Genomic DNA, 26,701 nt, shown 5'->3' on the forward strand with positions numbered 1-26,701 from the left:
CACTGGGAAACCTAATATCCGAGGGTGTCCCTCCCTTCTTACTCTCGTGTCGAGAGATCTGTAAAACGTATAGAAAGACTGAAAGAAAAAAAAAAGGAAAAGCTCTCCTCAGCTACCTCGAGAACGAAGCTCGAACCTCTATTCGATACTATTCACTTTGATGTGTCGATGATGCTTCCTCTCCTTTTTTTTATAGCGTTTTATGCTTACTTTGTTGTGAAAATTACAGGGGACACGTTTTTTCTCGCTAAAAACTGCTAAAAACCGTATCGTTGTTAAATAACGTAGACTCGATGAGACAACGTAGCTCGACGAGAGATTAATTTCAGCTTCTTTTTATCATTCATCGAGAAGAATTAACGTAGAGTGAATTTTCTTTCTAGAAAATTTCCAGAAAAAACCTGGATCCCGTCAACTTTTCCCATTTTCTATTAGTAGCAACGGTTCCACCATTCGTAATTCAACGATCCCGCAAAATCGGCTGTTGCTCGATTCGTTCTCGTTCGATAATTAAATTCACCGTGAAGCACGCGTTAGAAGAAGAGAAAAAAGGCGCGCATTCGCGCGGAAACCGATGCTCGCCGATATAATATCCACCTCGTGTCGCGTACCAAGCGTTCATTATGCGGCCCATCGAGGGACGGCCGCAGGAATATAACAGTTTCGTCCCCCCTATCGACTTTCGATCATCGCCCACCCCACCCGGAGCGTCGACATCGATTTTCGATCGGCCGCGGCACGCACGACGCTCCCAAAGGGCACCGTCTTTAAACGGAGGACCTTAAAAATCCATTTCGCACGGGCCATTAGGCACACATGTTAACCAAACATGTCTCCGCTTCCAAAGCAAACCCGGAGGATTTTTCACGAAAAAGTCATCGTGCGTAGGAGGACTGTTGCTGAGGAGCAGGAGAATGTGTTACGGGAAAAGTTTGGAGGAAGTGGGAGAAACGGGCGCGTGCCGCGGTTTCCGTTCCTGGATATCTTTCGAGAATTAGGTGATGAATACTCGTAGTGGGAATAGGAATTGTTGTTGAAAATGTTTGTTTTCGAAATGATCGTCGCGGTGGACGGATTCTTCGTCTTTATACCGTTCATTGTGATCAATAAAAATTTTATAAGCGAATATTATTAGATTAAAAAGTTGGAGTAATTTGTTGTATCGAATGTAGAAGGATCTTGATATATCTGGAATAATTTTACGTAACTCGACTGCCTATATCAATACTGTTCCCTTGCTGCTACTTCGACTCGATCGATCAGAAACGAATCCTACGCTTTTCTCGAAACCAGTCAAAGACAAGAAGTGCGCGGCCAACAGCTCGGAAATACTCATGACTCGACTTAATTACTAATTTACCGCCATTGCGTCACGGGGTGAAATTTCGATCGTTTATTAATTCTCAGTTGAGCGGCAAGTTGCTCGAGGAAAGCGTAATCTCCGATTCGCGTCTGTCTGCCCTTCCTTCGTCGGAACGAATAGACTCTGGACCGAGTCGAAAACGTTTATTAGTCGAAACGAAACGAAACGGAAAGAGAAAAGATTTCCATTCTCCGCGAACACTCTCTCGCCACTCCTTTTCCCTCCCTTTGTTTCCTCGAGCATTCGACAAATAATCGTCCCACCCCCTGTTGCGCAATATAATGATATACCTCGAAGGAATACCTCGGCGCGCATCCACCTGTCTACATCCGCCTCGGATGAAATTGTCTCGCGAAGTGGCTTACAAATATATTACAATAAGGACGCAATATTCCATTCCGTCCTATTGGCCATCCCCAGAACCCGGCCTGACTTTCCCTTCTCGGCTCAAAGGGATTCCACCTTGTGTGTACGCGTTATATGTGCGCTGCACACGAGGAGGGGATACGCTGTCTGCACACGGGGAATACGGGGAAAATATAATTCAGTCGATACATTGGCCTGTTCTCTTGGAAATGGAAGGGTCTCGATATTAGTTTTCTCTATTCCTCGCTTCCACGGCTTCATTCAGGCGCGTGTATCTCTCGCGTTTGTGTATCCTTCGTTTTAACGCTATCGATGATGTCTAGACGTTGGGTCCAGGGTGGGGGCACACTTTGCAACAGCGTAAACGGAGAGCTCGGCTGTATCTGGGTCGTTGATGGAAATCGGAGGTGTCAGTTTGTTCTTTGATTATTGTTCGAGAACGGCGAAGCGTAAAACAAATCGTGGTTTCGAATGTATGTATCGGGAAATATTGGTTTTACCATGTGTCGAACTTCGTTTATACGGGATAAAATTTATTCGGTTCATTTGCTTTCCGTTTTTTCTTCTCCTTCTTCTTTCTTCTTTTTTTTTTTATTTTACGAAAAATCGAAACTTTCCCGGGAATAATATCCACTGGATTTCGGGTTTCGAGAAGCTAGAAAATTGAGCGAATGAAATTTACTTTTCGTAATAATACCGAATCTCTCTCATCGTCGTCGTCACGTTTGATCGATTCCATTCGAAAAAAGACGGGCGCGTAACACACGTCTATGATTCTCGTTTCGCAATAAGGTGCACGTAAAATTCGAGGCGCGTCGCAGAAGAGACGAGGGGGGGGGCACGACGTATCTCTGTCAATATTGTCCCTTCTGCCCTTTTTCCCCGTGCGGGAAGGGGTTCATCGTTGAGCCATTGTTTGGCCAAGAATTTTAAAAGCATTAACGCGCTCTTCAAACAGTCGACGTTCGGAAAAATAAAGAAACAGTGGCTGGCCCGGGGGTGTGGGGCACGGGCGAAAATCGTGGATGGAATCACGTGTTTATCGACGCGAGCTACGGGGTTGAAGTGTCAATCAGTCGTGCTACGAGAGGCCAAATATTTGCCCCGCCAATTATTCCAGTCCGACACGCGAGCCGGCGGAAATGGCGAGGAAATATTTCGTTTCCTTCGTTCCAATTTTATTCATCGCCGCGTCGCGATAATTTTCCCAATTATTACATCGCGAGGCTGCACGACGCACCGCGACACACGAGGGGAATCGATTTTCCTCCACCCTCCTCCGCGCGGCGAGGAGGGGGCGGGTGAAGCGAGAAGAAAAAGTTTCGAACACCCGCTTCCGACGCCCTGCGCTCACGCTTTGCCTCAATTAATGCGCGCTAACGTTGTTAATTAATGCGGAGCGGCCGTGAAACGAACGCCTCGACGGGGCGGAAGGGAAAAAGGGAGGAAGAGGAGGAGGATTCCTCGAGACGAGACGAGACGATCCATCTCGTCCCCTCTCTCGTCGATCTGTCGAAATGGAACCACCCTCGTCTTAACTTGGACAACATCAGAGAGGGCTGCCAGGTCTGCCGATATTATCTGGAAGGAGAGCGCTCGAGAATATTATATACGTGCGTGGTGGGTACACACGCCTCCTCCCTGAACCGACGGTATCGAGGGCCGGCTACTTTAACCGTACTCGAGCGTGGGCTCTCGAGTATCTACAGAGAGAAGGCGCGTCCTACCTAACTATCCTCAGTGTCGACTACTGCTAATCGAATTATCGATCCCTGTCCCCTGCCTCTCCCTCTCTCTCTCTCTCTCTCTCAGACGAGAATATTAGATTTTCGACGAATTTCAATGCGAGACGCGAGGCGGGCTTCTTTCGCATTCCTGCGAGCTTCGTCGCGCTTCCGGCATAAGTTTTGTCTCGTAGAAAATATTATTTTGTCGCAACTGGTGTTGCTTCAATTTTTGAACGATTGTTACGATTACGGCGAAAAGTTTGGGGCATGGTTTTTTTGAATTTGTATCTTTTTCTTTTTTTTCCATTTTTCTTCCGAGTATTTTCGATCGATGCTTGACTTTTTACAAGTCGAACGTTTCGTTTGGATGGAGAATTGGTCGATTTAGATTTCTGTGGTATCACTTCTTTTTTAAACACGAATTAAAAAACGGTGTTTAGTCGCAAAGTAAACGTAAAGTCTTCGTTTTCGTCCTCGCCCAATTTGTTTTCGAAAACTTGTATCCTGTAAAGATCTTGGAAAAATCTTAAACCATTAGCTAATCGATTGATAAAATACAATTATCGCGCGGAATGATCATGAACCTTTATCCTCGAGATACTTTATTATTACCGGTTCACGACGATGAAAAAAAACGAAATAACGGGAACAACAAAGTTTCGATACGCGAATCCTCTCGCCTTTCCTCTCAAACCGCATTTCCATTTAATAGAAACTGGCTTGCGCGGCGCCAACTTAACAGGAGGAACAGGAGGCACGTATTATTTTCGCTTAGTGGACAGCGGCAGACATTCTATTTCCACCTGTTCCCAGGTAGTGATAAATCGTGAAAACGTATCCAAGGGAGGGAAGCACTTAGGAAGCGCGAGCAACACGTATATGAGGGCATCACGTGCGTTTCAAGCCACGTTTCTCCGGATCACGGATGGAGAAAAAGAAGGGAAAGAAGGCTAGAGACGGTTTTCAGAAGAGAAAAACGTGGAAGAGCGATTCCAATATGGCTCGCAACTCGGAACGGCTGTGCATGGGAATGCGTTCGAGTCCTTGATTGTGCTTCGAAAGCATATTTTTCTCCTACTTCCGATATTGCGACGACGAGCTCTTTGTAACTGGCTGCGCCATTCTCTCCTCTCCCTCCTCCTTCGTCTCGGCATCTGTTTCCACACAGGAGGGAAAGATGTATTTTTCGGTGACGCGTGCCCGTTCAGAGACAGAGAGAGAGGGATTGAATCGCGTATCATGTCGAAGGGAAACCGCGCGACCTCCTCCCCTCCCCACCGGAGAATGCATGCAACTTCCGCCCGATGGGGGAGTATATATCACGCGTGCACGGAAAACAGCCACCCGACCGACTGAATTGCGGCCGAGTTTGCGCCTGTCTCTCTCCACTGCGACCAACTTCCGCCTCGAAATATCCGCCGGGACCCACGTGCTGGAGTTATTAAAATTTGGGCGCACGTTCGATGGGAAGAAAGGAAAACAGAGTTTGAAATAGAGTGTGCCGTACGTGTACTATCTAAGAAAGCCGTTTGGTTGTTTCAGGTGATGCATCACTGTCGCGACGAGCGCGTGAGCCAATCGACCGACCGATCGCCGAGTATAATGCCCGCGTAACGAGCGGCAGTAAGCGAGATCAGAAGAGAGTGAACGGGAGCTCGAGAAAAAGAAGATTGCGTAGGAAATCTTGGTGGTTGGAGCGCCGCTCTGTACACACAACGAGGGGGTTGGATCGATGGTCGACGGTTGGAGCGAGCAGCGGGGGCGAGAAGCGAGAACGAGCGGCGAAAAGTGGTAAATGAGTTTGGCCGTCGCACCGCGTTGGCTGTCGGAGGACGTGTCCGCTGGCAAGGACCACGTACCCGCGTACCGTGGGTACGGTAGGAACTAGGGAGAAGACCGTCGTCAAGATAAAGTCAGTGGGAGCGGTGATCCAGGATGCGCGGGAACGGGTGGTGCCGTTAGTGGTGTCAAACGGCTCGTCGGAGGGGCGCGTGGAACGGGGAGGGGGCCACGAACACGGCCCCCTGGAAGAGGGCCCGGTGGATGGTGGTGTAGCTCGCGAGCAGCCATCGTCGGTGCTGGTACCCGGTGCTGGTCGCGGCGACTCGCGGGTCGGCACGCGCGTGGACCGTCGTGACGAGCGTTGCGAGAGGCTCGAGTCGGATGCCGGTCGACGGGCTGGCCCGGCCACGGTGGACGAGCAATCGAGTCGGGGTATAATCGTCGGGGGATCGAAAGGCCGCGAGGCGTCGAGCGAGACGCCCGTGTTGGTCCATCAGTGGCGCGACCAGGAGGCGGCAGCGTTGGATCTGCACTCGATAGGGGGGGAGAGCGGTGGGTTGGAGGTGGTCCGTTCGAAGCGGGCGAGGAACGGTTGCTCGTCGGCAGCCGAGAGTGTAGGCGAGACGTTGTTGGAGAGGAGGGGGCTGTGCTCGGCGCAAAGGCAGAGCAGGTCGTCGAGCGGCGGGATCTCGGGGAGGCATCACGCGGAGAACGCGCGTAGGTGCACCGCCACCGCCGCAGCCGCCACCGCCGCCGCAACCACCGCCGCCAACAACCGATCGTGTCGGGTTCATGGTCGAAGGAGGGATCGGTCGCGGGGAAAAGCGACGGAACAGCGCCATCCGGTTGAGAATACGCGGGATTTGACGTCGAACGAGTACGAGTGTTCCGTGATACGACTGGAACAGGATCCTATCCTCGAGCCGGTGAGGATACTCGGTTGCCCGCCGAGCGAGGGGTTGGAGATCTCCTCGTTCTTGGAGCCGGCCCCGAGTTACGTTTACCAGGGCATCAACGTCGGTCGGCTGGCGGGGAACGAGGCGGCCTGCTTCAGCCTCTACGACCCGAACAATATTCTGCCGAAGAGCCGCGCAGGGAGCATCGCGAAAATCCTCGAGGGGCCTAATCGTGCCGTGAAGGACATTAACCGGAAGGTGTTGGCGATGGCGCGTGCCATGACGCCGGCCTGGTCGCTGCGTTTGCTCGGCGTCAGCTGCGGTTCCGTGGTCTGCGCCTGGGGACTCTTGCTGATATTGTCCGTGCTGGGCGGTGGCGCCTCTCACGGTACCGCCCTCGGTAGCTTCGGCCTCGGAAGTTTGTCGGGTGCGATGGAGGACATGAACAGTGCCAGATGCCCGTGGTTGTGCACGTGTACCGGACAAGAGGTCGACTGCTCTCATCGTGGCCTCACGCAGATTCCCGGGGACCTGGTCACGTTTCTCGTCGCTGAAAAACTGTGAGTCTCTATCTTTTTTTCCTTCTCTTTTCTTTTGCTTCCCGCGATAAAGGGTGCGACGAAGGGTTTGACGGGGACCTTTTCGAATTTTCGAAAGCAGCTTTATCCTTATCTTTATCTTTGCACGATTGATCCTAGTTAGTTTCGAGTAAGACGAGTAGTAATTGCACACGTGGAAAGTTTTTCTTTTCTTTTCTTCAACGAGTCGTCTTTCAACGAGTCGTGCTTTCGAGCGAAGTTTATATATCGTTGAAGAGAATTAAAAAAAAAAAAAAGGGAAAGAAAAGGAGAAAACACGCGGTCTCGCTTTTAAAAAAGAGTATACGAATAACACGTTGTGAGAATTCTTACTCTGTTTTATCCCCTTCTTTCTCTTTGACGTGCACGCATTTTATTCGTTCGCGGGGAAAGGTTTAACGAGAGAAACTATTGGAGCGACTCGATAAAACTTGAAATGTTATAGAGAATCGGAAAGCGATATTTGTCGTAACGAAGATCAAAGCTCGGTTCGCGATAAATTTTCCTTGAAAATTTAACGAGACAAGTCGATTATCTCAGATAAATTGCCCATCTTTCGAGCAACCCTTTCAACCGTAATCTTCAAAATAGACGCTTTATCGAACTCCTAATCCACCCTGCCGCCCACGAGATAAATTAAAAGGCAGGCGGACATATTGACAACGGTGCAATAACCGGGAGCGAGCAGCGCGGTTGATCGTGAAGCATTCAGAAAAATGGGGCTGTTCCGGCCCACTTAACCTGAAAATTATCCGCGAAACTCTCTTTGTCGGGGTTGCATTAGTCGATTGGAAAAGAACGATGTGCCACATACTCGCGATAATCGAGCCCCCCCTCCGTAACCATTCCTGTTATCGCTAGCCTTTCATCGACGATTCCTTCGATTATTTTTCCAAAGATATATCATAGGATCATCTCAATAATCCTTTTATCGTTTCATCCTCTCTTTGTTTCAATGTAAAGTCCGATTTATGATTTTAATCGTGGGACGCGATGTTCTTATTCTTATTAATTATTATTATTATTATTATTATTATTAGTCCTCTCCTCGTGAAATTAGAAATCTAATACCTGGATTCCGCGGGTTAAAATCGATAATACGATCCATGATACGTTATTAATTACGAGGCTCGATTTGAAGAAATTTTATACAACTCGACTTGATGGGGAAGGAAGAAGAGAAAAAAGGAAATCCAAGAAAAATTAAATTCGACGCGATTCCCGAACTTCGAAAGTTGAAGATAAACTTTCGTGTAAACCGTTCCAAGTGATTCGTTCTTTATTCCAATTTAATTACCGATTAACCGCCTTCATTCGGACGACCCTTTACAACTAACGGATTACGTTTCGACAACCTCTCCCATTTGTCTCTTGGATCGAATTTATCGCGCAAGAAGCGCGGTAATTTAAACGAAATTGCTTTCGGTCGATGCGTGAGAAGGGAAAAGAGAGAGAGAGAGAGAGAGGGGGGAAAAAAGGAAGAGAAGGATCGAACGATCGGTCGTTAAGCGGCGTGCATATTTCCTCGGAGATGTGGCCACGCGGTAGGAACACCGGTTTAATAGTTTTGCATTTCCTCGGAGTGACGGTGGCCCGAGTGGCGCAATAAAGAACGCAACGAGCGCGATAAAACGCGTTACAACGCGGCCGAAGCGCGGTGGAATAAAACGTCACGAAGAATCCTCGAAGAAACTCGAAGAGGTTTTATCGACGTGTCCACGTGTCCCCGAAAATTATTTTACGTCCCATCGATCGATTTGTTTTTCAAAAAAAAAGAATTGGAATACGACCAATTTTCGAAATCGACCGAGCCAAGGGATTATCGAATTTTAATTAATATCGAACTTTAATTCGATGAAATTCCATCCAAAAATGATTAGAGGCGGAAGTGGAGGATCACAGCGGAGGCGCCCATTGATAACGCTTAAGAATCCTCGAGAAGTTCTCGAGCAGTTCTCTCGTCGGTATCGATCTTTTGCGACGCTGTCGAGTAATTGATGGTTATGAATTAGACGTGTTGCGTATACGTGTCGAGGAGCGTGGTTGTGTTAGAAGAATGGGCCTCGTGTTGGTAAATGGATAAAACGACAAGCAGCGAAATGATCTATCAAACGAGAGCATGGCTTCTTGCCTCGTTGTTGCTTTCTTTCGCTGAGTTGAATCAACCATGAACCTGATGTAACAGATGTCCGTTAATGACGATTGATTAGCATACGATTAATATACCGTGGATCGAACCGAGGGACGTGGCTTTCCGATCGTTGTCGCGTAGAAAGATTCCTTCCAATTTTCATTGGAAAGTTTGTTATTTTAAAATTTACGATAATCGTAATATTTTCGACTCGGGTTGAAACAAAGGAAAACAATTCGTGTCAAGAACGGGTAAGAAAGAAGAGAATGTACAAAGTGATATAGAATCATTCTTTTCTTTTTTTCCCTTTTTTTTTTCTCGACATGATTCCGGTACAACGTTCTCTAATCAACGTTTTATATTGCTCAAACAGTGAAAGATCACGTGTATAGATAACGTCAGACAGTAAATCAAGCATGAAAGAACATTAAAGATTATCTCATTTATAAAAGCATGTCGAACCATTGAATACATTGAATATATTTTAGAAAGTCATTAACGTGTTTCTCTTATTTCCACTCCGGAAATACACCGGTCGTATTTTAATTTCGCTGTACATAGTAGCCACATCATTAATTCTATAGAAATACATCTATACATCTACTTCTTCTTCTTCTTCTTCTTCTTCTTCTTTTTTCTTTTAAATTCTCGCTAATAAATTTAATGTTCCATTCGAGCAAATCTGATCGTATCGTTTCACAATTCTTCGATTGCTCCTTTACCTTATGATTTCTTTTCAAACAAGCAAGAATATTTATCTTGTATCCGTGCAATTCTCAACTTTGTTAATGAACGTCTTATCCGAGTTACATTTCATTCCTTTCTCGGAAGAGTAATTTTACAAAAAAAAAAGAAAGTATCAAGTATTTCGTATCCATTTTACGAAACGAAACTTTCGAGAAAATAAAAAATTATAATTTCTCCTCATCGCGTATATTTTCCCGAGTTATCCAAACCACGTGGCAAGGAAAATCGAACTTGGACGCGATTTCCAAATTACAACGAACTCCGCTTTTTCGTCTTCTCTCCAAGAATTTCTACCTGTTCTCTCTGGTCGAGATAATTAGGGATCGGTCAGATCTGGCTATTCGTAACCCCCTAAATCTGTGGTTTCGCGGACAGCTAAACAGTTTCGCGTTGTGCACACGAGTGCATCGATTGCCGGTCACCAAATTTCCAAACCGGATCCTTGCAATTTGCTTTCGATCCTCGCTCGTTCGATTCCTCACCGGTTAGATTCGTTTCGATTTCGTTTCGTTTCATTTTTCAATATCATAATGGTGTTATTGGATCTGTTTGATATATGTTTTTTGGCGGTATCTATTGTTAATTCGATCGTCAGTGACGTATAGATATTTCGACATTTATGAATAATTTATTTACGAGATAGGATTCGTCGATTGATCTCTGAAAAAAAGTTGAGGAAAATTCTTCGATGAATTATTCATAAATATTTTCACAAAAGTTAAATTTTAGAAACAAGATTTAATTTCTGTCTCGTTTGTTTTATGCGTAGAAATATTTAAATAAATTTCTCTGGTATTAATTTCGTTTAATGTATCGGAATCCACGGTTAAGAAAGTTTACAAACGATAACTATAGACGAGTTGGAGTTTGTTTATACGGGGCCACGTTACCCCTACCACGGGCAGATTGCCAATGATTCCGAAAATAGTCGAGCGGAGAGACGTTTAATCGATCATAAGCAGAAGAAACTCGTAACGTGACGAAATGAAAAGTGTTCATCGAATATTTCAATTATCTCAATTGCCAAATTCGATACTGCTAATCTAATTTTAACCCCAAACCAAACCAAATTATACAAATCGATATTCAATCGATAAGAGAAACACGCATCCTAAATCATTTCAAATAAAACGATTGAATTTTCACATCAAACTGATATAAATTTAATTTATTTCAATTGTTGGATAAATTTTATCTTAAAAAAAAAACGTTAGAAAATAATTATACCTTTTTGTCATCAAAATATATATATTCAGTTTGTTGTCAAAATTAGAAAGATTCACATCATTTACAACGAATTAGTTTTCACAAAATAATTAAGAATCATTCCTTCCACGCACGCTAATCACAGTTATCCAAAGATCGATCCTGCTTCTAGAAGATTCATTTTACGAAACATCCGTCGAACAAACAGCCGCAAATCGAGTATCGGTTCCTCCTAAATCTTTTCCGCTAAAAACACAACCCCTTTCCCCCTCGAAACGAGTGCCACGAGGGAACTGCTTATGATTTTTCGATTAGGCTGTGCAAACAGTAGCGCGTCTCTCTGAAAACAATCGTAACATCCCGAGTTAAGTGTTTGAGGAAGCTCTATGTTTTTCCAAGTAACGTCTACGAGTCGTCGGCCTACATCTCCTCTTCGAACGCATCTTCTCTGCACACTTTTTCGTCGCTTCCTGAATATCCATATCCAACGTTCCACGTTCCTCCCCTAAAGATCGACTATTCCCTAGATTTTTCTCTCCAAAATTCCACTTACCTGTTGTTAATCGAGCGAACGTTATCGATCTCTTAAGAAATTATTATTACGAGAGTCAAAAGTGTCGAAATCCAATTAATCATCTCTTACATTTAGTAGCTTCTTTCCCCTCCTCCCCTTTCATTCTATCTCAATCTCACATAATTATATTCATCGACCTGAAAATGAATCAATTGAATAAACGTTCGTCGTCCCCTTTATCCCCGAGGTAGGCGGGAATAATGCAAAAAGGTACTTTAAAAATAAGTTAAGCATAGCATGGTAACGGGTTAAAAAATTAAAACGTTCATCCCCCTCCCCCTCCCGTCTGAAACCTTCATCCGGTCGAAGATCCTTCTCGCGAGGAGGCTTAATAAAATTCATCAGAGCCGATAAGCAAGCTAATGATCCAAGTTAATCCGATTTAAGCAGGTTCAAAGGAGGAAGGCGATTATCCTTCCACCTCCTGACACGGCGACAGCGGGGGGGCGAACGAACGATCTCGAACGATCTCCGCCGATTTTTTCCCTTCCTTTTCCTTCCCCCTTCTTCCACCCCCATCAGGCGTAAATTGTAATTAAATTTTTTTCGTCGCGATGTCCCGCGGCTGGCGACGCGTGAAATCGAGGGGCCACGCGCCGACTGCGCCATTCCTCGAGTACCGCGAGCGTGGTAGCCCGCATAGTGCTTGCTCGGCCGGCGTGAAACTGCGCGTGTCAACATCTCTTCCCGAAAACCCGGGAAAAAACACGCGGAACGTTTCGACGATTTTTTCCCCCCTCCTCATTTTTTGTTTCGCGCGTTTGTTTCTTTTTTCTTTTTTCTCTCCTTTTTTCTTTGTCGCTCGACAACTGTCGTTTCGTCACATTTCGCCGCCGAATTCCATTGGTTCTCTCTCCGTTTTTCTCTCCTAGTTTCGATACTCCTCGCGATTCAGTTTCACTAGTGTTTTCGTTGGGGATAGGATATGTTTCTTATTTTATCCGGTTATTTATTTAATGTTTCGATACGTGTCCCGTTCAGTTTTCTGCTTCGTTGATGGATTTCTTTTTTTGTAAATATCACTGGTAGAGAGATTGTTTTGTTTGGACCTGCTAATTTCTTCATTTTCCGCCGGAAAATATTTGTCGAAACGAGAGATCGCGATCGATAGCGTTTAATCGCACAGGAGCCAAGAAATCGTGAATCATCCGTGCAGCGGTTTTCATCTCGCGGCTATTTCCCTCCCAGCCATGCATAATACGCATGGAGGTTATATACCGAGCCGTTGTTGCATTTGGTTGCCGCAGAACCGGAGGAACGGTCGGGTAACCGCAAATATTTTACACCGCCTTCGAGTCTCCGGGACGGCGGCTCGTTTAGCCAACGTGTTTTGTCCTTGCCCACCCTCCCCGTGGGATTCGAATTCCGTGCACGCGCCCCAACGATACGTTCTCTAATCGTGTCCGAAGATCGTGTCGTTTCATCTTAGATTTCCCTCGCCTCTATTGGATGGACTCGTTTCTTTCTTTCTTCTCCTTTTTTTTCTTTGGATCGACTCAAAAACAAATGGCGTGATTTTCGAGAAATTATTTAGGGAGTTTAGGGATCTTTATTTCTGATTTTTATGAGGGGCGGTGATGCGAGCCCCTTTCTTCTTTCTCTTTATTATTTGGAGTAATAAATATTGCAACGAAAAATGTACAATTCTTTCGATTAGGTGTTCATCGTTAAAAATTATCCGTACGCAAAATCGAGCAATCATATTGGAAACCAGTTACTCGACGTGGAAGAGGCCGAAACGCAACGAAGGAAGACACGATCGGATAGATATGTGTCCGATCGAGCCTTGTTCGGATCGTCTCCGCGCGAATCGTGTAATTATCATGTTCCGTGCGTGAAATCGTGTCGATAAGTGTCGATCTCTCTACGCTTGCTCCTGGTGAAAAATGTATATTTTTCAAAACCCGTCCTCTCCGTTGAATCTTTGAACCCCTGGCGGGATTACAAGCAGGACAGGTTGTAATTAATTAATTCACCGATCTATAATTAAGTCGATGATAAACGGTGCGTCCGCGCGATGATTAGCATTATTATTTATAATAACACGGCGAGCTGTCGCGCGTAACGTAGCCCCAACGGCGAACGACGATTAATCACTGCTCAAACAACAATTACGACCGATTAAGCGTCTCGTAATTGGTATCATTCTGCTGGCTAGATCTGTTCCCGGGGAGGTGATTATTAAGATGCTCGGGTTGGGTGGATTCTTTTGAGAAATCTCTCACTTTTTCTTCGTCGTGGAATCTTCTAAAGTGGAATGCCTTTGTATCGAGGCACAACTCGAATATATTTTGTATACATAAGTTACGTAAGTTTGATTGATATTGCGACTTTAAAGAAGCATTTCATCTCGAACGATTAAACCCCTTTCCCGAGAAGCGTATTGAAATTAAGGTCTTTGTGCAAATTGTGCGGAAAGTGTTTTCTCCACATACCGAAATTACGTCAGATTTGACGCAAAAGTGGCTTCGAATTTGCTTGCAAAATTCCGAACTGCATTTCGTCAAAGGTAAATCTTGATGAGAAGGTTTGCGCGGTTTCTCTTTGAAACGTGTGTAATGACAGCGAGGAATAATTGGCCGAATAATCGTGGAATATACGAAATCACGATTAAAAATTATTCACCCCGCGTTAAATATATTTGTTAAATCGAATTGATCGAAAAATTCTTACCATTTTACCAGATTCAGGGATATAATTTAATAGCGTAAAATAAAATAAGGTAATTTCGCACGAGAAGAGATATTGATTTATATCTAAAAGGCAGAGTCGAATAAATTATTCGAATATTATATGAACATCCCCGGCTTCGAAGGACTTTGGAAACTGGCGGAAAAGATACCGGAAAGTCTGTTCAACACACGTGAATCTATTCCGAACGAGTGGATCCCCGGCAATCCAACAGAAGTTTCAGACACGAGAAGATGCACGCTACAACGGTTGCGTAGCGCGCGCTAAAGTACAGAGTATATACGATAGAATCAAAGAGGAAGTTTGCCTCTGTCTTCATCGAAGTTAGGGGCAGAGAGTGGAGCAATGCAAGAGCAACTGTGAGAGGCAAAGTGAGAATCAAGATAATTGCAATGCTCGTGCATATGCGGCGCGCCGTAAGACCATCGAAATAACAACCCTCCTCCCCCTCCGTTCATCAAAGAATCTCTCGAAACTCTCGTAAATCTTTTATAACCGTCTCGAAACACGAGGCGTGTTTCCCCTCCGAGATATTACACGTTGAATACATTTTATTCGACTAAGTGCGGAACGCATCTCTCACGAATTTTCGTCTCATAAATATATCGTGTAAAAATCTGCCACGATACACGACGCTCCTCCTCCTCCTTCTCGAGGCTTCTCTCGTTGTCTCCCGCCGATCGATTCGCGAAATCGCCAGGAATCCTGTGTACGACGCGTTCTCCCCGCAACACAAGAGAGGAAGAAGCCTCTGTACACCGTCTAGCGCAACACCCCCGCCCAGTCGGGGGTTTTCTTTTATTGTTGTCTGTTTGGAGCATACCTACGAGTGCACTTTCATCGAGAGAGACCCGGCGAAAACTTCCATTAGACGGTCGCGGTAGCCTCCATTGGAATTCAGGAAAGGGTGTCGATATGTCTGGCCCGCACGATTTTCTACCTGAGCCCTGGCCCCGCTCTATTCCGATGCTGAAATTAATGGTTTTTTTCTCGACGTGAGAGTGCGCGGGGGTCAAACAAAGAATTATCGTGACCGAACTGGAGGCGGCGTGGGGGCTGTAAGAGGGGAGGGCCGCATTTTTTCACGTTCAGGGAAGTTTTAAGTTCGTCGGGATTTCTTTGAAATATCGTCAACCGTGGTGGGATCGGAACAAGGATCCTTTTTCTTCCCTTTCGTCTAATTTTTTTCTAATATCCTAATATCGAGCTCTCTCTCGACATTATTCTTCAATTTTTATCCTCCTTCAAAACGTACTTTTCATCAACGTGTTCGTTTCGCTCGACTCAAGTTTCTTGAAAATTTTCCTCTACCTTCCTCGTTCTTCGAGGACGATTATTTTCGCGCAAAAATTAACCTTCCTTGCGATCAGAGAAAAAAAGAAAATTCCCTGGAAAAAGGAAGCGCTTGTTCGCGTCCCATCTCTTCCCTAACCCTCTGTTCCAACCATTTCTCTCGGATCTGCGCACAATGGACACCCGCCGCGAGCACGGGACCGCTCTCTTCGCAGAGCAGAGGAATCGTCAGGGCCATTCTCGACCCTGCGGTATTAATGGAGCATCGCTGGCCAGGTGGCAAGCATGGACGCGTGACCGCGCATCGGCCGCCGAAATTTCGCCGAATTTTTCGCGGACATTCAGCGTTTACGTCCCCTTTATGCGGGGGCACGTTTTAAAATCACGCCCCCCTTTTTTATCTGCTTATTCCATCGATTCGGCCGTTTGGACGCACGATGCGAAACACGCGTGCCGCGATGGACACCGATATCGTCCGGTGGCTGAAGGGGGAGGGAGTTTTTTCGGGGACGAGTTGTTTACGTGCGAACGTGGCGGCCGCGACGGGAGGAAGAGCGGAGGAGCGGTGGAAATGGTTGTAGGGTCGCATCGGAGGGTGAGAGGACGTTCTCGAGGATGAGTTGTGCGAGCCGAAGAATCTAGAAACGGGAGATGAACAGATACGCTTAATGAAATACGAATATCGTCGTGGCGGGATGAAAAAGTGGACCATGTATGATTCATGATTCCCGATATCGTTTCGTTAAGGCTGTTGGGATGGTTGATAAAATAGGAAAATATACATGTTTCAACGTACGTGTAAACTTTTGCCCGATAACTTGCGCATGTTTCCTCGATTGTTTCTTAATCACACTAAAAAAATTCGTTGCTTTCCAACCACGAGGCACGACAGTTTCGAACATCCAGGATCGAAACCGAAACGATCGTGGTGCGATCGAGCGGAAACATTTTCCGGGGCCGGTGTTTGGGCTGTCGTTAACGTTCCCCCGGATTAGCCCCCGGCCGATAATCTCGTAAAATGTGCCGCTCTAACCGTTCCGCCACCCTTCAACAGGTTCCCTCCCCCCCTCCCAATTGAAAATCCGAAATCTGGACGACGGTGAAACGGGTTCCGCGCTCGCGCCCCCTTCCCTCTCCGCGTAATCCTCTGACAATGGCCCCTCTAAACGGAGATTTGTCCGCTGACAGAGGCGCCCTTATGCTCCTCGATCGACGTCCTTTGACTAAATCGACCCGTGCCCCGCCACCCGTGAACCCCTCCCTCCTCCTAATTCTGATTTATCGCCGATTTCACGTAAACTCGAGCCCACGAAACTTGCCCATTACGCCGATCTGTTCTTTGGCGGTCCGTTAAGGGTATGGATATATATAATACGTAATCATAATCCGCGCGGACTGAAAAACGGAGGAGAATCCCGGCGGAAGTGGAGAGAAGGCAAGGGAACGAAGGTTTTCATTTCGATTATTTAGGAGATCGCCTTTGAAACTGCCTTTTTGTGGATCCGCTCCTCATATTCGTCCACGGTTTCGATTTTCTTTTTTTCCTGCAAACTTATTCGTTCCTTTCGAAGAGGTTGACGGACAAAGTGGAGGAAAAGAGTTTGTAATATTCAAGAGCCAACGAGCCAGCGAAGATAGATACCTCGTTTCGGTAGAACGATCCAAGGGCTCGCGAAAATCTTCGAAACTCGTTTCGAAGGAAAGGAAGAACGTGTCATTCCCACGAAACCATCCACTCGGACCCCGCCCACTCCACCAAGCACAAGCACGCGGGAAAGAATCCCGACTTATCGGTTTCAACGAGACGGTTAAGAATTCACGCCCTCGAAATTCACTCGAGGAGAGTGGTACATATTCCCGTCCAGCTTTACAAAACCGTGGACGAGGCACCAACGTCGTTCCAACTCCGAGATAAATCTGAGGCCCCTTTGATCGTAAGTTTCGGCGCGCGGCGCGTGTCACGAGAGGTGGGCCGTTCCTCCTTGAACGGATGGATCCCCCCCTCCGTATCCGGAATCGTGCCGGCGGAGGAGCGTAAATAACCGTGGAAAGAGGTAGGCAGGGTAGGTAGATGATGTAGAACATCGCGGTTTTCACCGCCCCTGGACTTTCGGCCCTTGTCCTCGACCCCGGGGAGCGTCCGCCTCGACGCGCATGAATCACTCGTTTCATGCAAATGAAAGAGGCGCGCGCGGGGGTGGACGGACGCGACTTTGAAAAGATGGTAAGTGTCGAGGAGGAGGAGGGATTTTTGGCGAGGGAGGAGGAGTTTTTTCCGCGGGGAAGGCCACGTATGCGCGAGGCGAAAATGTTGCGGTTGCTTAAATTTATTACGTTGCTACACGGAACACGCGGATGAACGCGCGGATCAGGCTTGCGTTCAAGCGAGTTTAAGAGCAAATTGTTCGATACGGGACGAATTTTCGAGCGCTCTAATATATGTAATTATCGTTATATCGGCCATGCACTTGGGATTTGGAAATTATTAAGAAATTTGAAAATCGAAACGGGCGAAGAAAATGGAAGGAAATTTCCTCGAAATTGAATAACCTACCACGCTTCCGCTGGTTCCATTATTCCATTATTAATCGCATCAAGCTACTGGAGCCAACTTGGGATAAAGAAGATCTCTCTCTACATCCTCTGAAAAAAAAAGATCTCTTTATAAGAAAAGGAAAAGGGGTCGAGAAACGTTTAAGAGAGTCGTGGAAAGGAACATTTCCATATCCGTTTTTCCTGCCTTTTTCACCACCTTCGTCTTGCTTCCACCGTCTTCCAGGCCGAACGTTTAAATTATTTTCCCCTCCCCTCCAAACCTGACACCATTAACATTTATATTGCCCCCGTTTTCCCGATTTCTTCGGTCGCTGCTCCACATTTTTTTCGGACAATGAAGACCGCCCGCGGTTCACCGCGCGAGATTCCACGCTCGAAAGGTTCCAGGTGCTATTATTATTATTATTATTATTATTATTATTATTCGCGCGAAGCAGCACGAGTGCCACGAGTGCGCACCTGGGGGAGGGTGGTCCACCGTGTGAATTTAACCAGGTTGACACGGGGCGGGGAAATTTCGAGATCGATCGAATGGGAACTGTTGACCCCTGAAACGAGCCACGATTACGCCACACGATCGCTCTTTGTGCCTCGAAACCTCTTCGAAAACTCTCTTTTGTCAGCCGACAAGAACGTTTCCCTATTTTTTTTCTCTTCTTGTTGGACTACGGCTCGTTCCTTCTCCCGTTAATACACGGGGAGCAGCGTCTTTATATTTATATCGGTCGGTTATTAAAAGAGTTTTGAAATGCTTCGTTGTTCCCGGGTCGAGGATCGCTAGAGGCTCTGTTTCTTCCGTGTCTCGCGAACTCCCGCGATCTTAGAGTCTTATTTTCATTCGAATTTTTTAATACATATAATAAGAAACGTTCAGCAATTTCCGATACACGAGAGGAAGGAAGAATGACGCGTTTGTGCAAACATATTCAGATCACACGAGACGATTCGAGACGTGATAAACTCTCCGAAATAAATATAAAATTCGTCTTGTCGCGTCTCGGTCTACGGACAAGCCTCGAAGGAACGAAAACCCATCAACCGTTCAACTAACTAAATATACCAATAAAATATACCAACAAAATTGGACTTTCGAACTCGTTCTCCTCCGAAGGATGAGAAACGCATCTTCGCCCAAATCTCGCCCATTAATCCAACGCGAAGAATCATCGCGGCAACGGGTGTCTTAAAAACCTCGAGCGGAAGAGAGGTTCCGGTTTCCTCGAGATCTCATCGTCTTCTCATGGCGTCGGAGGCGATGTTTTAACCGACGTGTCGTTCCTTTATTTTTCGAGGCGAGCGGAATCACCGTGGAGCGATGATGCGCGGGTATTCAGCCCGCGAATAAGATTTATGTGGGCGGCGGGGAAGGAAAATAAGGGCACGCGCGACGACGGCGACGATATTAGAGGATCGAACGGCGGGATGACAGGGCAGGAAGAGGAAGAGAAGGAGGGGGGGAGGGCGAGGAATGAAAGGGAAGTGGGAAGCATCGAGAGGGCGGGCAAACAAAATACAAAACGTATATATCTTTGGCGTCTGTCAAAACAAGAGACGCCCGGTCCTCCAACGAGAGAGGCAGCTTTCCGGGCGGATCTCGTCTCGTCGTTTTTTCTTCTCTCTTCTTTTTTTTCTTTTTTTTTTTCGAAACTGGAAACGAATCGACGAAGGCTAACTCGAACGGTGTTTGATAGTAATGTTTTTTTGACAGTTTGTCAGGAGGTGGGAGGGGAAGAGAAATTTGTCGAAATTTTTTTCTTCCTTTCTTTTCTTTCCTTTCCTTTTCTGTCGGGGAAAGAACGATTTGGACAGGCTCCGGGGAACTGGATACAGGCGGGTATTTCGAGGAGAGGAGATATTGTGTACTTAAGTAGATCTCGAGACGGCGATCATGAGTATGGAGTTGAAAGAAAAGTTTCTTAGCTAGTTGGGGGAAAAGTTGCTCCCTTCTCGTTTATGCTAACCCGTTCTCCGGGTCGAATCTCGCTTCTTTGAAAATTTTTTTGAATTTTAATTTGACGAACAAATTGTTTGTTCTCTCTTCCTCTTTTTTTTTTTTTGTAAAGAGATTTTGAATTCGTACAGGGCAACTATTTAATTCGATGATTATTTTAATTACTATTTTCGAGAGAAAGATTAAGAAATAATTAGAATAGTCACGTGATTCGTTTCGTAAATTTTTTAATATAGAATTTGATTATCACGTGACAGATAATTTATCGAGAGAAAAGCTAATTTATTTACCGTTGTAATAATAGGTTTAGACATGCTAAATTATCAGAGTTGTTGGAATAAATTATACAGGATCAACTTTCTCGATCGTTTTATTCATCGTTTTTGTTCAAAATAAATTCACCAAATTGTAAAATAAACGTTCGGTTTTCCAATTGCAAAGAATCCAGTTATGTCAAATATTTTTATTCAAATAAAATAATTTGAAGCTTTGTCGAATACGCATGAGCGTTCGCACAGAGCACAGAAATGAATTTTTTTTTCTGATACCAAAAAAATTGATTTTATTTCACGTACATAAATGTACGTATAAAATTGAAGGATACGACTTTTTCTTTTTTTTTTTTTTTTTAAAATACAATATCATTTGAAGTCAATAAAAAAATATCAATAAAAAGGAAAAAATTGTTGATCAAAGCTTACAAGATCACTTTGTGCGCGTATTTTTAAAATTAAATGTAGCATAGATCCTCGACAAAATCTTCTCTTCTATATTTCAAAGTCGCGTAAAAGCGAATAAAAATATGAACTTTCATATTTAAAAAATACATGGTCCCAACGATCTTGGAACAACACCATAGCACACAAAAATTATCTTTTTCAAATCATCGCGTTTCAAATCGCGAATCCCTCGAGTATTCTTTCGAATAATCGACTTTTAATTATCGACACGTACACCACTTCTTACTTCCACCATCATTCGAAAAAACAAGATATCGTTCCGTCTTTAACAATCCAAAAAACGTTCCACGTGTCCTTCACGTCGCGAATCCAAAGGAAAAAAAAGAAAAGGAAAGGGAACCGTTTATGAAGTCATCATCAATTCAACGCGCATTACCATAATTACAGCACGACCGAACAACCCATCGCAACTCGTCCAACTCTTTTCCCCACCCCCTGCCCACACCCTCTCCCTACATACTTTGAAGACTCTATCCACGGATCCTTTGATCGAGCCGCGTCGTCGATTAATTAACCTCGTCCACGCGTTTCATCATTATCCCGTGTCTCGCCGTGGCCACCGAAAAATTGATTAATCCTCGAAACAGGCGGAACCAACGTATATATATCACGTAAATATGTCCTCCGTTGGATCCTTTCCACTCTTTCGAAACCCGTCCTCCGGTTCGATCGAGGGGGAGGAGGAAAGGAGGGGGATCGAAGCGAAAAAAAAGAGAGAGAGTGAAAACGAAGCGGCGGAATTTCAGCTCGTAAGCCTGGATTAAGTTATGACGGTGTTCCTCCTCCGGGGTTCGCCTCCCTCGACCCCTCTCCTTCCTCTCGTCTACGTCCACGGCTCGGGGGGGAGGAGGGATACACTGGGCTCGAATTCACTTCCGTTTCCAAGGACTATCCAAGGCAGTGGTTCAACGTCGTTATTGTTTCCCCTGGATAGGAGGAGAGGAGCCAGGGTTGAAAATAATGGGCGAGGATGAGACGGAAGAAGTAAAAGTTGGGCGGGTTGAGTCGAGGGTGGCGTGGGGAGGGGAGGATGGCTGAAACAATTAGGAGATCGCCTTTATGGACTGGCGGGGGTGGGGGAGGGGGAGTAAGCAAATATCGGGGATGAAAGGAATGGGCTGTAGTTAATGCAAGGATGAAAGGAGCAGTCTGTGTTTAATGCAGCGACTTAAAAGGTGGCGCGGTGTTTTCGAGTTTCTCTGGATAAGTGGGCGAGGGTGTCCGAGGATTTTATCGAAGTGGCTAAGTGGAATCGTGAATTCGACGCGTTTAAAGGGAGGAAAGTTGGTTTTGGTTAGGGAGTCGTTTTTCATTTTTCCAGGGATGAATTTGCTCTCGATGATCTCTCTCTCTCTCTCGTTAAATTTATCGAAACCGAGAGAGTGCGTAGTTTTTGTAGATTCTTCTCGAAGAATCATTCGTTTCGTACTTTTTGTTAAATACAAGGGTTTTCAGCGGAAGTTATATTTAACTTCTTTATACATCCTCGTAAAAATACCGTGTTTTCTAAATTACTTCGTTTCGCTATCTTACCGGTAGAAAGTTTTTACCATCGGCGCACAACAATACTCGTAAAAACATGCTGAAAATTATATTTCTTCCCTTCGGATCTTCTCTTGTTCAACGATGCTCCACCAAAGGAGCGTTCAAGGATCGAATGATTCGCGAGAAAATTCGCGACAAAAGTTTCCATCCATCCATCCATCCATCCCATTCGAGTTCCCAGTCGAATTGGTCGTTAGCAAAGACGAGACTCCCCCCCTCTCTTTCGGTCCCTACGCCTCGATTCCGATGGAACGAGGAAACGGCGGTTCGCCTTATCGGGAACACCGTCCGGGATATCATTTCCTCCGGAAAATTACCATCCCTTGTGAGGACGACGGGGACGATCTTTCGCCACGGGGATGTCAGAAACGCCTCTTATTGCTGCGTCTGATGATGAGAGACGTCAAGCGTCTTTCAAGGTTCCACCCGGTTTCCATCGCAACGTCGATGCCTTCGAAGACGTTTAATCACGTGGCAGCGATGAAGGGGAGGGAGAGGGTGGGTGACGGCGAAAAACTTGTCTCGGATGTTAATACCGGCATCGATTCCTCCCCCTTCGATTCGAGAGGACCAAATGCTTGGAAGAAACGAACCGTTCTTTTCTTCTTCTTCTTCTTTTTCCTCCTCCTTTCTCCTCATTCGACATTATTCGAGTTATTAGCCCCCACGAACGAATGTTTGAGAGTTTTTTGTGGAAACTCGATTATTCTCCGTACATACTGTTTTATAACCGATGATGATTATCTGTTATAAAATATAGTAGCAAAAAGAAGCTAGAGAATTAGCTCTGACTGGATAGATATTGAAATCGTGGTATCTTTTCCAAGAATTTTTTCAAGTATAAATGAAAACGTCGTTCTTCGACGTTCACAATTTTATATCGATAAATCCATAGATAACTTGATTATTCCCTGATACTGAAAAAAAGAAAGAAAAAAGAAAGAATGTCAATTTAGGATAAATCGATTCGATGAATCATCCTCCAGATTCCTCTAAACCTCGACCCTCGAAAATATATAGTATAATTGTGGCGGAAGCACGAAACTGGAACGATGAGAAAGGAGAGTTTTTCGAAGGGATTTCAAGAACAATCGTGATAGGAGAGGGAGGGATGAAACTCGGACGGTTGGAACGCTCGAGATTTCAACCGATTCACGACTGAGCCAACAACGAGAGGACAGGTTGACGTTTATTCGATGCCGCGTTGCTCCCAGAAATATGCACGAAATTCGGTGGAAACGCGCGCGTTATGCCTTCAGAACAGAGAGAAACGACGCCGTTTTTCCGATAAACACACGGATCCATCCATCCGCCCCTACGCGTCGAAGAGAATGACTCGTCCCGTGAATCTTACCTCGAAACCTGTTTATATCCCATTTACCATTGCTGATTTAGCGACGCGTGATCGTCTCTTTGTGCATAGGCAAAGATATATGCGAGGTATTTCATTTTATTATCGTATTCGTGGAAAGGAATGTTTAGATAGAAGTCGAACCATTTGAAACGGTATCGATATATGTATTAAAATTATGAATTTCTTAAAGAGATACTCGTGTTAAAAAAATTCACAAGTATAATTTTAATATTCTTACACATCAATTACAGCAGAATCTACTCACAATAGTAATAAAGAAAATAAAGTATACGTGAAAAATTTCGTTGCATCTTACGTAAGATTAGAAAATTAAAAAGAAAAGGGGGGAAAGAGACGGTGAAAATTTAAGAATTAATTTCACCCTTTCCTCCACTTCCTCCTCCCAAGGATTTTTATAAACACGACCATTGGCATAAAACGTGAAACGAGTTTCGCGACACGTATGTGTATATATATATATATACGTGTATCCTATTTCTCGGATAGACTCGTTTATTGGTTTTGCAATTGTGCTTCGAGGGAAATAATAGCGGATCCGTGCTGCCAATATTCGATATCCGCGGGATCGAATTTAAAGGGAGACGTCGTCCAGGGTGGGTGGAGGAAATCGGGTCGAGAACGGGGCCTGCGAGAGAAATCTCGTGGTAAAAATGCGGGCAAACAATTAGCCCGGTAAACGAGCGGTCGGCGATTAACCGAAGATCCTCTGAACATCGACAGCTGATTCTAATGGCTCGGTTTTATTATTGTCGTTCGAAACGACAATTCGATTGGATTCGAAGCCCTCGTGAAACGGGGGATATATATATATACTTGTATCTGCGAACGACGTTAATTCGAAGAATATTTTTATACCGTAATAATATCAAATTATTTCGATACCCTTGGTGAATTCCGTTCCAACCAATCGTCTCCTTTTAAAGATCTATCCACAAACATATTAATTACACATCCTCAAATCTCGTTTCTATTATCCAAACAAATCATCTCGCTTATAATAATCCTTGTCGTCGCGATGCGGACGATCGAAAAACCATCGAAATCTCGTTGAACCCATCGTCGACCATTTATTGCAGTCCCAATGGGAGAGATGCATGTAAAAGTGAAAGCGCGAAGAACGGCGATTCCCTTCGGTATCGCGGCCACGATCTTTTCTAACGTAACGCGGATTCCATTTCGACGATACCCCCCTCGAAAGCGTAGAAAGTATGAAAATCGCCAACGGGTATAGCTATTTGTTCAAAGGCGAGCGTGGCAGCGTTTCTCGGCTGTAATCACCAACACATGCATCTCTGCTTTAATTTATTGCCGGTGCACCGCTTCGAACTCCACTTATACTGTATCATTATATAGCTTTCCAACGGTCTCTTCCTCCCTCGCTCGACGACCAATTAAGCCTGATCGTGGTCTTTCCAACCACGGATACCTTTCTCGCGTCTCGCCAATTATTAATCGCGACCAGGTCCCTTCGTCATCTTATCTATTTCGTCGGTATATTCGTTCGATTCGTATATTTGTAAATTTTCTTTTAAAGAGGACATGTTATTGGAGGAAGGGATCTTTGTAATTCGCAGAAGAAATGGTTCTACGATTTAATCGGATCTGTTGTAGTGTTTAACGCGGTGAGTGGGATTTGTTGAAATTTTTAGCAAGGGACAAGATGCGATTTTGGAGTAAACGTGGACGAGGATTTTGCATATACGCTATATATTGTGGTATTGGATAGGGTTTCTGTATAGTCGAGAGTTTACTTTCAACGTTTATTGACCGGTTACACTCGTGTTTGCACGTGCATCGATTCGTTCAATTATCGAAGTGCAATATTATTATATTTAAGTAAGATGCGATATTAAATTTTAACGTTTAGTTATCAAATTCGACATCACGATTATCCTGTTTGTCGTTGTAATTGCAATTTTAATCGATCGGTTGAATCGAAAGAAATTAAACTAATTTTAACTGATGAATCGAATGTATTATAAATTATTATAAATTCGTATAATTTCACCTCAAACTGGACAATCACGATTCTCTAACTCAACTCGTAAAATTTAATAATAATATTAATTGAATTCTGGAAAAGAATTTCCATTGAATTTCGCACGGATTCATTTAGTCTCTCACGGTTGACTCACGGTGAAAGGAGGGGAGGAACGAACGTGCTAAGGTGCAAACAGCGAGTGAGCGTTGAAAAAAAATTTCCAGAACGCCAATTATTGTGGATTGCAAAAGGAACTTGTAAAACGGGTTAACCTAAATGTTACGCAAAGGCGGAAAGCCTTTAGATTCTCGAGGAAGCACTGAAACAACACGCACGTTTCTTAAACACACCCTCGGGCGAGTAACGTATCTACTTTTATCTCTCGCACGCACGTAGGCCGCTAGGAGTATGGAAACTGCGAGAATGATCGATAATCCAAGAATCAATCTTGATCGAGGCCTCTCTGATATTTAAACCCTTGGCGAGAAATTAGATTTCTAACACGCATCCCTCTAATTACATATACTTTGCGTGTAATTGTCGAACCATTATAGATACTTACCCTTTATTTTTTTTAATTAACCTTCCATAAGCATGCAGGGTTCATTTCGTTCATTTCGTTAAAAAATTATCTCCCATATTTTATCTTAAATTTTTAGATTATTAATTATCGGTGGATTAAAATTATTTTTTTAAGACAGTTCCTCCCAAATCTTCCGAAAATCACTTTCTGTTTCGTTATTCGATCAGGTTTTCTAATAAACAACACTTTATTAGGATCGATATTTCGCCAAAAAATAAAATAAGAGAGAGGAAAGGGGTGATATTGCACTGACCGAACTTCTGACCTAAATTCCCCTAGAAAAAGAAGGGGAGAAGATATGAAAAAAAATTCTACTGCATCCCCCTTTCTCGTGTCTCCCGTAAGCTGGAATGTAACTGGCTCGCGGACAATGGCCGAGCGATTAAGTTTATTACTCGGAAGGGGCGGGCATTAAAAGGGGCTCTGCACGATTTCACCTGCACGTAATTGCTTTCGAGTTTGATCCACCGCAACCGAAACGAGAGATTGATTTATCGGTCGTCGATCGCTAATAAACGCGTGCGGGATCCTTTTGTATCTCTTTTGTCCGCTCTTTTGTTGCGTCTTTTGTTGTGAATCGTCGTCGGTCAACGATTGAGATCGAAGCAAGAAAGGA

At 44.8% G+C, this 26,701-nt stretch overlaps 1 protein-coding gene across 2 annotated transcripts in view; it reads left to right on the forward strand.

Moving 5' to 3' along the window:
• Nucleotides 1-26,701, forward strand: part of LOC107995313 (protein slit) — a 480,699-nt gene that overhangs the window by 28,425 nt on the left and 425,573 nt on the right. The window contains exon 2 of one of the 2 annotated variants that reach the window (XM_028665494.2): nucleotides 4,999-6,694. In XM_028665494.2, the coding sequence (XP_028521295.1) occupies nucleotides 6,402-6,694 (293 nt within the window). In that variant the 5' untranslated portion in view covers nucleotides 4,999-6,401. Of the gene's footprint in view, nucleotides 1-4,998; nucleotides 6,695-26,701 lie in introns of those variants that run through there. The other variant, XM_028665495.2, reaches the window with a different exon arrangement.

Source organism: Apis cerana, linkage group LG8, assembly GCF_029169275.1.
Source record: "Apis cerana isolate GH-2021 linkage group LG8, AcerK_1.0, whole genome shotgun sequence".
Lineage (NCBI taxonomy): Eukaryota > Metazoa > Arthropoda > Insecta > Hymenoptera > Apidae > Apis > Apis cerana.